Source organism: Sipha flava, unplaced genomic scaffold (genome assembly GCF_003268045.1).
Source record: "Sipha flava isolate LNK unplaced genomic scaffold, YSA_version1 307_pilon_pilon, whole genome shotgun sequence".
Classification (NCBI taxonomy): domain Eukaryota; kingdom Metazoa; phylum Arthropoda; class Insecta; order Hemiptera; family Aphididae; genus Sipha; species Sipha flava.
Window position 1 is genome coordinate 818,855 of NW_020272984.1, and position 19,118 is coordinate 837,972.

Consider the following 19,118-nt stretch of genomic DNA (forward strand, 5'->3'; position numbering starts at 1 on the left):
GTCGTGCGTTCATATAGAAAAATTTTATGGCGGGGGGACTCAAGGTCCAAAAAGTCTACCATGATTACAATTAGAAACAGTATTAAGGAATGACGACGGAAAAGTCGATTTAACCGTACTTTTACCTATAACGTAAGTATCTAATATCGTGTATCGATAAATGACTATTCATTTTCTTAAAATTTAAGGGTGGGTTTGAACCCCTGTACCCCACCAATTTGCTTACGTGCTCGTCCTGTGCACACTATTTGACACTCATCACCGTACAGAGACAAAGATCCTAGCTGGTAATAATATACTACGCGATAACAATAAAAATAAAAATCGTGTAGTACAGTCAGAAATTATTTCTTTAATAATAATAAAATAAAATAAAATTTGTTTAGGATCGTTTTATGATAATGCATAAGTGCTCAGTAGTTACAACTTCTATTGTGACACGAATGGAGACTTATCGGATACCGCTAATCGGAGGCGACGGTGATATTACGTAAGCTCGACCCATATGCATTATGCGGTATAATATATATATTATTATTATATTATACATACGCACTGTAAATAATATTACACGTATTATACAGAGCGAATGTTCGAACGCGGATCAGGTCAAATTGAAAAAACGAGCGCAAAATGTCGTGTTATTTCGTTATTTGTTATATTTCACGCGGAGTAGAAAATGTGTGTACACTTTTAATAATTTTACCTTGAACAGAACTGGCTAAAGTGGTTTGAGAAGAAAAAATTTATAAACTTATATGTTAAATAATGTTTCGCGTTCATATTTCTTTTGAATATTATGATGAAACTACGTGATTTGTATTTATCGATTTCTCTGTACACGATTAACCTTAGTAAATAGATAAACCGTATGATATGAAATCGAGAGCTTTTGACCGATTTGTTGAATTTTAAAAAAACTTTGAAACCCATAGTATAAGCACAATCGATAAATTTTCCCGAGTCTTGCTTTCTATTCAATTTTTCGAGTATTCGGGATACGAACAGCACCGGCTTTACCTGGAATCGTCTTCTGAACCGTACACCATATCATTTATTTATCATCGTTGTCAAGCGAACACTGCAATCAAACACAACCTGAGCCAGAAACAGGACCTGCCCTTGGATCTATTATATTATCAGTTTTAATAGGTTACGTCTTTGTATTTTTATTTTCTAGCGAACAACACCATAATCACTATCGTCTTTTTCCAAACGTTCTTTATGTTATAATTAACGTTTAATGAAAATCATCCTGTATACGGTTAACCTCCTGTGTCACGTGGCCACGGCTCAGACCGAAGAATATAATACGTATTATATATGTACAACTGGAACACCGCTTTTATTTATTCGATTGCTTTTGAAATTTTTCACTTCCCGGTAAGGATAAGAAATCTCATAGGATCCGCACGCCCTGATCTCATGACCGGAAACGCGCACCGCACGCGAATACCTATCCCAGCTGCTGCACCCGACCCCAATAATAGTTTTAGAACAATATAATAAGTCCAGCACAAGTAAACGTTCGTTGTGTTGCGCTTAAACGTACGTTTACACACGTGTATTTACATAACGGTCTTGATGATGTGACTGGCCGCCGCATTGTTTGCCCGTAGAAAAGCAACGCCTATTTCTGACCGGAGATCGCAACGAGAAATTTACAAAAGCCCTGGGTGCGTGTGTTCTCTATTGTTCTTATTTATTTTTTTTATTTTGCACATTTCGTTCCTTTTCCTTGAATTTTTCTTCGTCGCGCGCGTACACCCAATTGTTTTCGACGTCGTTCCCACGATTTTCACGGGAGCGTATGTCTTCATCGAACACTTATAGTACACACCACAGTAAGGCACTTTCTACTTAGCTTGATCCGTTCTCGTTTTGTTCCGTACAACTAATTATCAATGCATGTCCACGTGTCGTTATCATCGAGCCTTTTAGCAATCGGAAAGATGAAATTCATAGAATATATGGTTACTCCTCTAACACATACGTGTAACGGACATTGGTGAGTTTAAAGAGGAGCAAGAAAGTTCATGGGGTCTAACGTCCATCCCTTATTTCTTTGCTTCGATACAATAACATGATACGGATTACATAATTTTCTCATTCCGGTGAAGTGTTTGTTGTTTGAAGTTATTGAATTTCTTACGGTTTTATATTTCTGTATGAGCCTTTCTATAAAATGTTTACCCTTTTCGTGAATCTATAATTATTAATCGCTTAACCATACCTTTAAAAATGTGTTACGCAATGCTTTGGTCAGTCATGTTTTTTAAATATAAATTCTTTAAATTTCCAGAAAATCCGCAATTCGGATTTTAAACATCAGAATGACAACCTAATCATATTAATTGAAATTATTTTCAAACTTGTGTGTACAAAATCAAATTCGCCGTTTTAAAGTTTATAAAAGCAATACTTTTAGTAAGAATAAGGAAAATAGTTCAAATGAAATGTTTTAAAATACGTGGATATAACTCAAAATAATAAAAAATAGACAAAAAAAACTCTTGCTACAATGGTGTAGAGTAAAATAGAAAGTAAAAAATCAAACTTGTTAAAAGTTATGGGCAATGTTCTCAAAAATAGTAAATGCATTTGGTATATACATTAATTACAGTCAGGTTAGTAAAGTAACGCGAGATCCGGGTTCAACAGAGTAGTAATTTGGAATTTTTAAACGTTAGGTAGGAATTCAGATTTGCAGAAATTCGGGCGATCTGGATATCCAAACAACTGATATAAGTATAGGGTTCTATCTACGATATACTACTACTATATACGGGCTTTTATCCGCCTGTCATGTGCGCGCACGTGTTACGTTCGCGGCGGGAAAACATTGGAACGAATGATTTTGATCGATTAGGTTATAATTATGTTTGTTATTGCAGATGGAATCGCTAGAAATGCGACGAAGACCAACGGGGTACGGCCCGAGGAGAAGATCTCCACCGTGTCCAGGTAAGAATAAATACTGTTGATATAATATTATTATAATTTTGTGCACGTATAATAATAATAACACGATTGCGCGGCTACATAGCACCAAGGTCAGATGTTAATATCGCCGTCAGTGGTTCACGAAATCGTTAATTTGCATTATGAAACGTTTTATTTCGGATTTGTTACGTTCCGAAAATTAAATTACAAACTTTAATAACCGAATCCGTGAGATCGTTTGCACACAAAGCTTAATGCGTCTCCGGTGGGTGATGGAATGGCGGCGAAGGTAAATGTAGGTAAAACTATGTATACTTATATAAATATGTATTGATATATATATATATACATAATATTGTGAACACGACGCGGTTTGCGGCGCTATTGTACCATAGAACTTGAGGTTCGACCGGTGTATTGTTCTATAAAATTAATGATCGGATTGTGTAGCATTCGTACGAAATATTCAATATTTTTTCCTAACACTATCAATGCGTATGTACCTACGTTGTTGCGATTCCGTTTTACAGTGTTGATACGATGGTGTGGTTTACAACGTCATGGAATGTTAATCACATACGATATTATATATTGATCGGAACTGGTTTTATTTTTCACCAGTGGTAAAAATTGCATACTATTATTATTATTATTATTATTATTATTATTATTACTATACAGTCTAGTGGATTTCTGACAGTTATTCAATTTTAATACTTTCGGACACATCAAATTGCCGAGCACATATGCATTTAATAGTAGACCGTAATATAACGACTGTGAATCGCAGGATGGAGTTAAATTGACCAACGGATTGCGTGAGTGCTTGCATGTGTGTGAACATGTAAGTACGTGTGCTTGTGTGTAAGTGTGTGTACGCGCATATCAGTGGTCGAGAACATTTTAATATGTATCGAGTAAATTGTTTCGAGATTCGTATATGCACTCTTAAACCGTCGATCGACATCAGTTATCATAAAATATATTTCTCGTGTACGAAGTATGCATAGACGTGACCGGTAATCATAAGTCATCGTCGTGAGCGCACGTGGCGTAGGTATACAGACAGGGCGGATTATGGTAATTATATAAAGGGGATTGTTACTTTTAGTGAGGTCCTTCCACTCAAAAAAATTTAATTTTTTTATTCAGAATTAGTAATTTGTAATGAATGTCGATCAAAATAAGTTTAGTATGTTTGTATACTGTATTATAGTCACAATTAATTGTTAAAACAATTGTTCACCAACGAATATTAGACATATTGAGACCCCTTTCAATTTTCGGCCCGAGGCTATGCTGAAAGGCGTTGAGTGAGTTTTGGGTAATAGGATGATGGTGAGTATATTAAAATGTGAAAAACTGAATACGGATACTACGAATGAACAGCACACCATGGCTTACCTGCAATTGTTCTCAAACAATACATTTTCATCCATTTTTCTATAGAATAATCCTACTGATGATTGCAATATTTTCAGAACATTTCAACCGTACACTATTGCTGCGAAACGTTTTTAGGAGCTTAGGGCGTCGGAAAACAGTTAATTTCTCAGACAGTTTTTAGAAACCTTTCGAAAACCGCTACATTTTAAAACATGTACGATCCACGGACGTTTCGTCGGTACACGCGTATGTAACGATTGCGTTTTCCGCGCTAAACTTTCGGTCTCAGTCGACACTTGCCCACCATTGAAGCAGCCGATTCTCCTCCAGGGAAGGAGGGCGTATCCTTATGCTCCTACAGAGTTCGATTCCGTTGTCGGCCACTGTGTACGAGTACTTTGATGTGCTCGTCGTATCGTGTACGTATCTACTACGCGTGCGTAGGTACCTATCGACACGACGACGCCCGCAGTGATATCCAGACGATAATACTATTATTACACACACACACTCAAACGTGTATAATATGTGTAATACGTGCATCGAGTGGCGTATACGTATGCGCGCGGACATCGACCGCCACCGTTACCACTACCACCAAATAACACAGCCACCATCATCTACCGCGGACACGTATACGCATTCATATGCGCGTATGATATACCGCGCATGACCGATGGTCATGAAAAACTGTTTTGACCAGCGGCTACCTGAAGACTGACCGAATACCTCCTGTGCCCGATGCTCTTGAGGTCGTACACGTATATACGTACCGAAAGAGCGGAATGGTAGATGATAACGAACGATATTATTTATGAACTGTTTAGTGTAACCGCGAGGCGCAGAGGTTACGTGCGCACAGACTAAGCGGCCGGGGCGAATGCGGACGCGAGCAAAACGATCATCATACGGTTAATTACACGGTGCACACACGACTTGTTGTGCGCGAACGCTTCGCGTTAAATAATACGTTGACTCGTCGTCGGGAGACTTTAATGCCCCGTCTTCAGTCACCTTTCCCGTATTGTGTGCTACGTACCGGAATACGTATTATACGTGTACTTGTATACGGACGAAAAACAACAACGGCAACGAGAAGATTTGTAGCCACTGCACCATTGTAACGTACACTCCGTAATGGTTATGCGCAGGACCCGGATGTCGATGACTTTTACGTATTTTCTCGGGTTATTTCCTCCTGCGATCCTTTCCTAAATTAATATGTTTATATATATATATATATATTTTTAATAGAATACAAATCTAAACAGTTCATGTTGTACTGTTTAGGACTTTTTTCAACTCGCGTTTAAAGTAAATCTGTCATCGTTTTGTCCTAACCGAGGAGAACATTTAGTTTTTTCCACGCATCATGCTGTTTTTGTAATCTTCAAACTTCGAATTCCGATTTGGAATGTGTCATTTAAAATCAATCAATCGTGAACCTCACCGAGGATTTCAATCGATACAATATACAGTATCTATCTAGTATATCGACTATAGTGTACGTATTTCGGCGATTATTTTCAATGCGTTTCGTCGAGGGAGTTCACCGTGTCGCTGTCGACCGCGGTTAACGATCGTCGAACAGCTATAACGTTCGTAACGCGTTACGTACAATACGACGGAACATCTACTCGTATACCGTTTTGTCACTGCGCGCGCGCAACGTTGCAGTCGTTTCTCGCTGCTTTCACTATACGCATTGTGCGGTACACCGGACGGGCGCATTTTTTTTGCCCCGTTTTTCTTTTCAGGTTAATCGTACCCGCCTAATTGGCCTTAAACATACGCGTACGCGCGGACGAACGCACACGGCGCACGCAATGCGGCGGAGGAGACCGTTCCTCGTAAGTTTCCCATACGAAAAAACGACACCCATTAACGTATCAACGGTATAATAATATACGCGTGTGCGAACGCACTGCGCGCCGCGTACGGATGCCCGCCGAACGACACGTGGACTTTTCCGCAGCCCAGTGGCACACTTATGAGCTGCGGGCCCCGCGTGTAGTACCGATGGCGTATTATCTAAATAATTACACCGCGATGCGATGCGCATTTCTTCCCGTTCAACCGTGACCGACCCGTATGTACGAGAGCGCGTTTTCACGGTTCCCATAAGACGATACACGTACAAGCATAACACAATGTGATAGCTGTACGTCGGAGACTATCGGCGTGCGTAACCCCCCAACCGGTGTGGCGGACCAGCGCGAAGGACGACCCGGTCCGCGAACGTATGTTTACCAACAAGATCCTTAAACGCGGAATTTAACTCTCGGACGATAGGAGTGTGCGCTGCAGTTCCCCCACCCCACCCTGATCGCAGGAAAATCGAGTTGCGCACACAAATCGCATACACTCGCAAGTACCTACTTTCTTACGATGAACACTTGTTCTCATCGATCGTTATTTTCGTCTGCATTTTCCATCACGAAACTAGATCGGGGACTAACGCATCGTGCTCCTACAAGCGTACTCGAATATTCCGGCAAGTTCAAATCGTATGCGTTATTCGAGTTCGAACACACTGCGTTCATTACTTGTTTTAATAGTGTCCGGGTGGTATTCGATAGCGAATCACATTTTATAATTTTTTACCAGTAATTCAATAGTATTAATCGTCCGCGTTTTCTAACGGACTATGTGATAAAACTATGAAATCGACTTCTTCCACACTAGATATTGCGAAAAACCTTTGGTATAATATCAACACAGTCAGACTTTGGTATGACAGGTATCATCGCGATGATGAAAAACGTTCACGCTTGATTTCGTGGAAATGATTCGAGTTGTTTTTAAAGTATTCGATTTGAATATATATTGTTACGTATTTATTCGAGATTACGTGTACCGAATGCTTTTTCAGAGTACGTTTTACGGGAAAAAACCCGACCTATGTGGACGTAAAATAAAAACCATTGACCGTCGGCCGCATCTCTCTCTTCTCTCAGAGAGTAAGAGAGACAAGTGTGTGCACTCGCGCTTACTGATTGTATGCGTATAACGTGACATTAGAGTCGATTTGACCAAACGTGATTAAAATTAAACGCCCGTTAATAATGTAGGATAGTAACCGAAATCAACATTTTGGGGAACTTTGACGGCACATCGTACGATGGTTCGCATACTGTAGTACGCATGGGTTTGCCCATTATTAACACGCCATGCACTGCAGACGGATCGATTTACGAGTTCTGATTTGTTTGTTTACTCGCGAAACACGCCGTGACCGTATGCACTGCGAGAAGTTAAAAGTCAATTGCAGCGCGTGTTATTAAGCAAAACGTCACATTTAACGGAGGAGAAAAGATCACGGTCTCGTGCCGACGGTAATATACGGCCAACGAAAAGTGTATGCGCCCATATCGTGACGATTAATGCTCGTCTTGTGTGTGTATGCTGGCACCGGTGTTGGGGTGCTTTAGAATTCATTATAACGGGGGGTGGGTGGGGGAGAGCGCGATACACGTTAATATGTACAACATATTATAATCGTGTACAACGCAATGTAAGCGCGGGACGAGCACGACAATCGAACGATTGCAACACCCGTGCGGTATTATTAAAAACAGTAATATTCTATTCGAAATATACGTCGCACTCGACGCCTATCACTTTTCGGCGTGTGTGTGTGTGTGTGTGTGTGTGTGTGTGTGTGTGTGTGCGTGTGTGGAGACCAGGCACACGATGTGTAAACCTGTTCCGAAAAACATTTCACAGTTCGTTAAGTCACGACCGACGACTGAATGTATTAATCTGGTGTACGCGTGGAAAAATGTGTATTGGATGACCCACTCGACCGATGTACAGGTGTGCTCGTGTATGTTTGCAAGAGTCTGCGCGTACGCTCGAAGATTCGGATCTTTACCAACCCTGTAGCGCGGATAGGTTTACGGAATTGTGTGGATTGTAATGTGGTCGAGCAAAAATTTTAATGCGGTACGCGAAACGGTTTTTCTCTCTAATAACGTTCCGCGTACAATATAAAACATCGTTTAAATCATATACTATTATTATTATTACCGTCATCATCCGTCGAGTTGCACGAATCGGGCACACGGTGTGAAATATAACAATTGCCTTTCTACACAAAACAGTGTTTGTGTGTCCAATGCATGTATGTAAATATAGTGTTTCGTCGTCGGTGAGCGTACGTCAAACGTTCCACACAAAACCGTCGTAAACGGCGGGCGAACGGTTGTTTTTTTTTTTATCTAATTTCTTATTTGTATTAATCGTGAACAACACCATCTTTATATTCCGTACCATCGAAACTATTACGTTTCCTAATGCGAAAATCGAGTGATTTCGGACGGTGCGTGTTTGATCAACGAGCGCTGCCAATAATAACACGTAGGTGATGGTCGTGACGTTTGTGTTTTCTGTCGACGACAATGAGAATGACAAAAGGGATTTGTAACGTTCGTAAACAATACGTGACGGGAAAGTTTTAACACTTCGTAAATCGTTATTGCACGAACGGATTTCGTCCAGATTTAAAAATACATATTGTATTCATTCACGTTGTTGCTATGGTTGTCGTTAATTTCTTCAAAATACGTGTGTCTATATATAATTTCTGCTTTCGTAAAACGTGTTTTTTTTTCTCTCTTTCAACCATTGGTCGGTCGGACAATATTACCGATTCGTTTTTTCTCCCCTGAGGTCAAAGAAAGGTTTAAACGAATCGATCGCGCGTTAATAACTGTTACCGCGGAAAATTCCACTCGATTGTAACGCGTTTCAAACAAAGACATACCATGGGTACGTATGCATGATGGCCGCGCGGAAATTCCCTGTCCCGTATCAAATTTTAAATAATTCGTGTTCGCTCCGTGGCTTCTCGTGGATGTTTTCGGCGTGCAATTTTCGTGTAGCAAATACGCGAACGATTAATTATACTTACTGTAATTCCAATTTTTTTACTATCGATTTGGTTATTTTGTACCCCAGACTCGCGTGTACCATCCCACCGCTGTAATTCCGATCCGTTAACGAGACTGCGTCGGCCAATCCAAGATCGATTTAATATTAAGTTTAATTGCACTCGTATTATTACATTTGCTTTACGTTTTTGTAACACGGGCGGATTGTTTAGAACATTATCGAATTGACGTGTTCACCATACATTACGGCGATAAGTGGATGCGCGGAGAAATGCCGCTAAACCTTTGTAAACGATTGGCAAACGGCATACGACGGGGAAACTATAATTTATAATAATACCTTTACCCGTGTGGTCACGGCCCGAGGTCAACTGTTAAACTACTGTACACTAATTGAACACTTGCAACAACGTTATTATCACTATTATTATTATTATTATTTGTTTCGAATCGAAGCAGAACGATAAATGCGAATCGTGGTATAGATATTATTACTGCGGTATTATTGCGGAGCCGACGCTTCCGTAGGGAATTATCTAAAAACTTGTTTACGATTTTTCTTACTTCTACGATATTATTGACGAAATAAGTGTATACTTATAGACGTGTGTTCGACAATGCAGTGCTTCGGGTCACTAAACGCATTAACATACAAAAAAAAAAAAACTCAAAAAAAAACAAAATAAAAGGTCATGAATTTTATTCTAAGTAGTATAAATCGATTTTGTAGCTGACATAGCTTCGTTTTAGAGCAATAGAAAAAAAAGCAAATGCCTTCAAAATCCGTACTCTAATCGTTATGAAATCGTATTGTATAACAATTTACGTAAAATAAATACAATACTATGTTTTTGCTGCAGTACTTATGTGTTTTATTACCGCTTACGATTTAATTTCCAATTCCGCGTTTATTATTTTTCTTATATTTAAAATGCGAAAATGTGAAATGTTTTTAATACGGACATTTCACCGTGTACGCAATAGTCCCACATTCTGTTCAAACTGTATTCGTGTGTGCCAGTGTGCCATTTAAACGTGTACGTATATAATAATTCGAGAACAAAGTTGGGCTGGGCTGCGTAAATACGTCCTTGTCTTTGCCTGCGCGTTCGTTGTCGAAAATGCGTTTGACGATATCGGTAAATCTTGTATTCCATCGGTTTAATATCGTCTGTATACTATTACGTTGCACAACGCTCTGATATTTACCGGTGTACCCGTTATATGTTGATCCTCGATTTAGGCACATATTTTATGTACAAGTATAGCCACGTATTAATGGGTAGGTACTCGATCAAAACAGCTAGAGCGATTTCTGACGACTGGGCCATCAAGTCAACTATTTCAACACCGAGTCTTAGGAATGGCTGGCAACTCCAAAAATAAACATCAATCAGCCACCAATGATATTGCAGTCGCGTGTTTATATACTTATATATATATATAGATTAATCATGTAGATTGTTTTATCGTCAGTATCGTTATTAAGCGATGCGCCTATTCGCGTCGGCACACACCATAGTAGTAATAACATACCATAATCACACCCTCGAATCGCTCGCGGGTTTTCCGATTCCTAATGATTCAACTCTCATCCACCTCCGAGCAATCGTGAGATAGAAGGAAAACAACCGGTATATAAAACAATATTGATTTTACTACCGTCATATTAAACGTTCAAAGTGATTTTGAGTTATATTTTAAGAGAAAGCCTTTAACAGTAGTAGTTTTATTAATTTTTAATCAATTGGAATCGGTATTATTGACACATTATCGAAGTTTATAACTGCAATGTTCATTTTTCAATTAAGTCGTGTGTATAATTAACGATGGTGGTTATTTTTTATATTCTACATTAGAAGTTTGTGTAACGGAATAGCACATCGTAAATTGTCTTCACTAAAGTTATCATTAAGTGTGTAAACAATCATTCCGAAATTACATATTATTAAAAATAACGTATAACGACCGAAGAAATATGTTAACAGCAAATGTCGATTATTCTGGGTAATATCTTAGGCCGAGATGAAGGGGCGTGGGAAATAATTATCGTTTAATCTTTGTTGCACATTCAACGTTCTCGCAATCAAACCTAAATCAATAAAAGTATTGACGTTTTTTGATTCAAGTATAATTGAACGCATAATCATCCCGCCTCATTAAATATCATTTACTTTATTGAATCGAACTTTAAACAACAGTCATAAGTCACGACCTATAACCATATTATCTTTCATTATATGTCCTATGCAACCTGGTAAATTATTCGCTGTCCCGTGTGCACTTTCACGTATATTAGTATTATTAGTTAATTTGAATTTTCTTTTTTTTTTTTTGCGATCAGAGTCGTGATTTTGGTTAATAATTATTTTGAATTCGCAGTATTCCCGTTCGGTTTGAGAGCAGAAAAACGAAACGAACCACAGTCGTTTGGTTCCAAACCGTTTGTGGATTCTATTCCTGGAGATAATTCAATTTTAACAGACATAATCACATGAGTTCTAACGGAAAAATGTGCCGTATAAAAGTCTGACAACGTTTTTATGGCGTACGAAGCGCGATATACACGGCGACCACACTCTCCTCGTACTGCGGATCCTTATTTATTCGTAGGATTCTTCATTCGCAACTGATTTAACCTATACCTATCACGGAATCGCAATCGCCGTAATACTTAACATAATACAATACGACCAGAACTCGTATATTTTATCCTTTCGCTTCGCTTCGATTGTATCGTTGTGACCGATAGTAATGTGCAACGATGAAGAAGTCTTTAAAGTACACATACCACACGGCGTATTATATATGCATATTCTAGTCTCAGCGACACGAGCCGACTGTATGCAGTTTGCGTGTTTTGTTTTTTTTTTCCTTACTCGCAGTAGATGTGAAGCGTGCATTCAATCATTGTTCTTTTAACACACCGTGCAGGTGTTGGAGAAACACAAATTTATATTGTACTTTTTCTCTGTAAATTAGTCTTATTTAGTGATTAGTTGTGATGTTTTTTTTTCCTTTTTATTTTATTTTTTTGTGAATAATTTCTCGCCATGGTGGCGACGGCCGCGCCGATGTGTATATTTTATTGTAATGGATGACGACGAAAACGGTAACGGGTGCGCTTTCGTTTTCGAAACGCACGATGCCGAACCGGACACGCAGTTTACTTTAAACCTAGATTTACACAAATCAAAAAAAAAAATAAATAAATAATAACGTCTAGTCTTATTCATCGCGCTCTACACTCAGATGATACCATATACGTAAAATATTGTCATGTATTTACGTTGTATGAATACGAATCGATTATTAATACTTTTACATCGTTTTTTAACTTACGTATAAGGGCCTTGGGAATTTAATTCGGTCACGTGCTTTTATCGTATGATTAGAAAGAAGATACATATGAATTTAAATAACATCTTTATGAAGCTTAATAAATTGTTTTATTTTATATTTTTCAAAATTTTCGGGCATATTGTTTCTGTGAAATATATTACAATTATATTGGTATATTGATATCAATTGCATTTCCTTCATGTGCGTTTATTCGCTTCTAGTTGATTTTTTGTAAAGCGTGCTGTAGCAACATTTTAAAGATCTTATTCGTCATTAACATACTTATTTTTATAGATTATTTTTTTAATATAAACTATATCGTAATTAAAAAAATATGTCCATACAGAAATCAACGACGTATATAATTATTTCCAAAATCAGCAAACTGATTATGCGAGTAGAGAGTTTGACTACCATGATTGATATCGTGTTTGCATAAATTAAAATGAGAACTTATTTTATTAATTTTTCTTATATAAAATTGTTATGTTTATTTTGGTGGACTTTTGAGAAGTAGAGTTGAAAATATTGGAAAGTCGATTCCGATTAGTAACTCCTGTCAATGAATTTTTATTTAATTGTTATTGGTTAGAATATTATGTCTAAAGTGCCAAGTTTATGGCACGCGAAATACACAGCAGAAATTCAAGGAAAACCTGTTTTAGTGATTAACCACTAAGCGAGTACTCAAAAATATTTATTCAGCGTATTACGTGTATTACGTATCAAAAGTGAACCGTTCAACTTAACCACCCACCAGATGCCACACACTACTGCGCGTGCACGATAGACGTGCGGGCGAAACGGTGTCTCCACGAGCGCGCGATGGCTGAAAAACGCGGCGGCAAGAAGCCGGCAGTCAATCTTCGGCGGCGCGGACAAAGCGAACGAAGTGAAAGGACGAAGGACTTTTCCGTCGCGATCCCCTTAGCCTCACGTCAGAAATGGCACGGAGCCAGTGGGCCGGTCGGCCGCCGCAGCCGTATCGGTTTGATCCGAAAGCGCATCGCGGAGACGTGCGAGTGTACCACCGCGTGCTCCAGACCCCCCCGGGAGGGGGGCCGAGGCGTTGTTGCGTCATGACAGTTGCACCCGCGGTCGTGTCGGCCGGACCGTGCGAACCTTGCGTCTCGCATGAAATACACATAAACGTGCCTGTGCATTACGTACGGCCGATGTTACGTGTAACTTTTGTCGGTGCACGCGCGCAGTAGCAGCAGGGGCGACGGCGGCTACCGCGGAGAACGTGTACGACACCGTTTACGGTATTAATATATATATATATATGTAAGTATACGTACACGCACCGAGTACTCTGTTAATTTATCTATTCGTTCGGCTGCGACGACAAATCAACGTTGCGGCAAATCTAACTCAGGTTATAAGCAGTACTCGAATCGACAAAATTAAAGAAGGGAGACTATGTTCGCTTAAAAAAACGAAAAAGCGAAAAAGTCCCCAAAACTTGTAAAGCGTTACAATTTTAACGTAATAATAGTAGTAAAATTTCTTAAAAACTGTTTGGGGTAATCCGTCATCCTGTGCTCCTCCACAAGTCGAGCACTGCTTTTAAGTAACGATGATGTGAAACGAAATTATAATTGAATCGTAAAGTTTCAAGAGCATAAACGTGTATGGATATCATAGAACAATATCATTAGCATTTCGTAGCATCTGCTCCTAAAATTACTGTAGAGTTCGATCGTTGCACAACGACTGCTTCGAAAGGTGCAGCGGATATTTCATAAAGGAGCGTCCAAATTCTTTATCGGTTCTGCTGCTGCTTCCGGTGTTATCGCGGGAATTTTTGCGATGCCTCGGCCGCATTCCTTCGGTAGACGTTCTCTTACAATGCGAGTTACCTACTCGTTTGCCATTACCGCAGTCACATGAGTTGGGCCGTCTCGGAGACGTGGCGTATGCATCGTGACGGGTTACTATTATAGAGTACCTACTATCGTTTTCGTATTTTTACTGCTACGTACCGTGTACGTACACAGTAAGGGATCGCGACTCGACCCCCTCCCTCAAAAGGACCGTGTTAAATGCCGAGTGGTGAGCACTCGGCCAACGCGCGCGCCACGTACGGATAGGCCGTGCGAGTGACGTTTCCGCGGCGGCGGCTCCGATGTAACCGCGCGTTGCACTCGGCCGTGCACTATTGTCGCACGCGCACGTAGTCGTATTCAACCGACCGCGCCATGGGTCCGTTCTTAAACGAGTGTATCGACCAGTCTCACTGTGTTGTCGCGGTTTCACGCGGTTTTCATTGTTGAACAAAATGAATAAATAAATTACGGACCAGTGGGCGCGCGCCGGAGTCGAGAATCGCCAGCGAACGCAGCGCGCGGGCCCGTCGGCGACCGAACGGTAAAAACGACGGTCGTAGTGCTCGCGCTAACGTTTTCGGACGATGACGACTCCGGCGCACGAGCGGCGAGGCGCGCGCGTACCTACGCGAAGTTCTGTTATTAATTGTTATCGTCGTTGTCGTTGTTGTGCGGCGATTTATTTTTTTACGAGCACCGCGAACACGGTTTGCCGCGTGCGGATTAAGAACCGGACCCGTTTCCGCGAGGTAACCGTACAACGCGACGGCGCGGATAACGGGAAACGCTTCCGCCGCGCGCCGAGTGTTCGATCTCAGCGGTTTACGGGCCACGGGAACAGATCGCGGGAGAACGAGTCTTCAGTGTCCGCACGAAGTGTGCGCGACGCTTTTTCACGCACCGTCGCTCGTCGACCCGCACACCGCACGTTGCCGCCATCCCGCCCGTAGTACGTCTTGGAACCGATGTACGGCACGGGCGTGTCACCAAAGTCCAAATCTTGTGGTAGCAAAGTTTATTTTTAGAAATTTTAACACGACAACTGATTTACTTGATCGGCATACTCTTCTTCGTAAATCTGACGGTGACGTATTGATTATTATCGCGCTGTCTTATTGTCCGTATTGGACTTCTCGCAAAATATAATTGTTTTTGATACAATCGCAATAATAGATGGTCTATGTTCGTACACGCTTGAATAATTTACTTTGAATGTACTTTAAAAAATCTATAACTTTTTTCGGGGTGCCAAAGATGCCCCTCGATACCCCTTAGTGACGCCTACGTACGTACGTTTGTTACACCTATGATATCCAGTGCGCGTCTCTTTCGGGATCATCACTCGTCCACGCGATCATTGGGATAATCGTCGTGCAACAACACGATGCGCGTAGGTCTGCGCATAAAATCCCGATGGAAATCTCCGAGCAAACACAACGTTCCTCGTCCCTCACTGTTCCCCGGCATAAAAAGTCCGTACACTTTTTAACGTTACCTCGACGAGTTGTATTGTATTCGTATTGAGTAGCCATCGAAATCGTGATAGCCGAGATGCGATTCGAAAATAAATTTAACACGATAACAATACCGAATCTTATTGACTTATTTACGATTTGGATGTAGTAAATGAAAAGATCACGACGTTTCATTGAAAAAAAAAACCCGTAAGACACGCGTCTAAAACGTGCCGAATGAATTGATTGAATTAATTCAAGTCCATAGATTCTTGCATTGCTCACAAACAATTGAATTTATTATTATTAAATGTGTTTTGATTGCACTGAACTATAGTAGAATAACAGAAGCACTTCTAGTGGAACGTAGCCGTAAAATGTCTACAATCACGTTCGTCAAACCCAAAGTTGAAATGGAAGAGAATGCATGAAAATGACTTTATGATTAAAAATATCAGCATCGCATTCGACTGATTTTAGTACTTTTGACGTAGTAAATTATTCAAGTGATTGAAATAAGTCCATCGCTGTTGCTAACAATAATCTTTCGCGAATGAACCAAGTTATTGAAAACGTTCCTGAACTCGAGCGTCGAGCCAAAAATAAGAAAAACACGTAGGTGTACCGTGAAGTCCGTCGGAATATAATTAAAATACGGTTAGGACGAACCTTTTGCGGTTTGTCCCTTGTCACGGTGCGACGGTGACTGTGTTTGCGAACAATTAAACGTCTAAAAAACAATAAACCGTTTCCCGCGATCGAACGATCAACATTTTCTTGTAGCGCTTTTCGTTTACCGAACAAATCGTTCGATCGTACCGGAAGAGCGTAGAAATATCGTATTTACACGTGTGCACATATTACTCGCGTACCGTCGCGCCATTACCGACTCCGTTGTCGGCATGTTATTCTTTCGTGTTGTATGTAATACGTTGTTTTTTTTTTTACATGGTGCTTCTACATCGTACAATACACGCATAGTCGTGTATTACATTTGCGCGCGAGTACAATATTTTTTGAGTCCACGCAGATGTGTGTACGTGTATGTACATATTATTTCTAATCGAACGTTAATGATTTGAAAAACGGGCCAAAGTGATTTATTTCGTATTTGTTCAATCCTTTCGTTTCGTTTCGTTTTTTTTTTTTCATTCCACATTACTACTGTCTACCATTAATGCTAAAAGGTGCTACTGTTATGCGTTTTTTACACGGTTCTGAATCAATATACCGTTTGCATAGCTCACGACAACGTCTATAATAACACTCTAACAACGATGGATGCGTTTTGAACAATTCGATTTATTGAATTGAGCGTTGGAAAAAGAATCGTCGATTACGGGATCGGGTACTCATCTGGCTTCGCTCTACATATTGACGCAGAACGTAATGCAAACGCTTTCCGTGTAGTGTTCCAACTACATAATATGACGGTGTACTATTTTATCGTAGAATTGTTTGAAGTATTCGAACGTGTCAATTAGATGTTATTTCAATTATTTAAATTCAAACCGAATTTCAAAAACCGTTCGCAGTCGAATTCGATATAAATATGATCAGCTTTTCTTATGTTTACGCGGTGTTTACTGCAAATATCGGAGAATTTGGGATATTACGTTCGCGAAATAATACGTACACAATTCAGTCTGAATCCAATTTTTGATCTACTGCGAAGTTTCTGTATAGCACGTAATGAGTATTTTCACTGGACTAATGCGATTTCATTGATCGTATTGACTATTTTCTTTTTCAAATCGATGAGTTCAAATAATATTGACACAAATAAGTCTAGATATAAATTAACTACGATACAGAATATTTTTTCGACTCTATCGAGTTTAAGTGTAAGTAGATCAAAAAATAACTAATCGTCATACAGTCGAAGTCAGTTATTTCTTAATCGGTTACAATGTTAACGTTTACTTCACTGTAGTACTTCGCGGTAACGAATACGCGATGTACAAGCAAAACGGTGAGATGTGAAGTTTAAAATTTGATTACAAAAATTGTTAATTTGTTATTTCTGGTAATGCAGCTGCGGGGATCAAAATCAGATGCTGAATTTGGTCGATGCTAGAATTGATGCACGCGACTCCCGCACCTACCCCAAGCAGGATTTATTCCACTGTCGCCGGCATCATGCAGCGAGCCCACGTACCTCTCACGGTGTCCCTGTTGCACCCGTACCAGATCGATGGATTTATTAACGTGCAATAGACATTTAAAAATTATTTTCAGACGTTCAACTGTAGTTACACGAAAAATTATTTGAAAATCTATTAAGTACAGGCAAACTTATATATAAATATATATTAATAACCAACTTTTCTTTTAGAGTAGAACATTTTTCTTTTATTTCGATGAACCAACCATTAAAACAAAATAATTTTTCAATTTTTTTAAAACTAGTTGTTGAAAATTTTCGTGCTTTATGGGGTTTGTATACTGATAAAAATAAAAACTGTACTCGGCTTAACACGTGCATATCCCGAACACGTTTATAGATCGTGGTTAACGGATAACATTCATTCAATTTTGAGAATATAAGTAAATCAAATTTCCTACCAGGTTAAAATTATGTAAAACATTTTTACATATTTTTAGTATTATAATTAATGTTATTATACTTTTTGTAATATAAGCCTAACGGAATTCTCAAATAAATGAAGCAATTGTAATTTAAATGTCTTACCGTCGTATCTTATCTACTATTACTTTCACCGGATTTCGCTCTCTACACTATTCACTGTTCCGACAAACTCAACAATCACGTAATGCCAATTTTTTAGCTACCCGACGTGGTCCGAATCAAAATGAAGTGTAGTAGACGACATCGTAATTTTTCTTGGTGCACTATTTGTGGGGTGACATCGAAAGCATCTCAATAGCAATTATATAATATGTATATATAAAGTATTTTATGAGAACTGGTACACTCTTTGACCTGTTTTGTTCGAAATCCGAGTGGTATCTAATGTAGTTAATTTATAAATGATAACCGTTTTTTATTCTTAGATTCCCAGTGAAGCGAAGAATGTTTTAGGTTTACTATGATGTGTGGTGTTTAATTTTTTTTTTTCGCCTCTGTATATAATTTTAACCAAGAACATTGGACTTCTGATAATGGTAGGTTTCCGATTAATTGAAAAAAACATAGAAATATTATAAAAAACTTCAACCAGTATCAAATTTCGAACTCAACATCAACTAGTATTTTATCACAAACTATTCCATTATACCATATGGAGTACTTATATTACATTTGATATGCA

General features: G+C 39.3%; 1 protein-coding gene across 3 annotated transcripts in view; it reads left to right on the forward strand.

Moving 5' to 3' along the window:
• LOC112686384 (calpain-9-like) overlaps positions 1-19,118 on the forward strand; it is a 99,389-nt gene that overhangs the window by 39,553 nt on the left and 40,718 nt on the right. For all 3 annotated transcript variants that reach the window (XM_025558616.1, XM_025558615.1, XM_025558614.1), the window contains one exon: positions 2,895-2,964. In XM_025558616.1, coding sequence (XP_025414401.1) covers positions 2,895-2,964 — 70 coding nt within the window. The remainder of the gene's footprint in view (positions 1-2,894; positions 2,965-19,118) is intronic.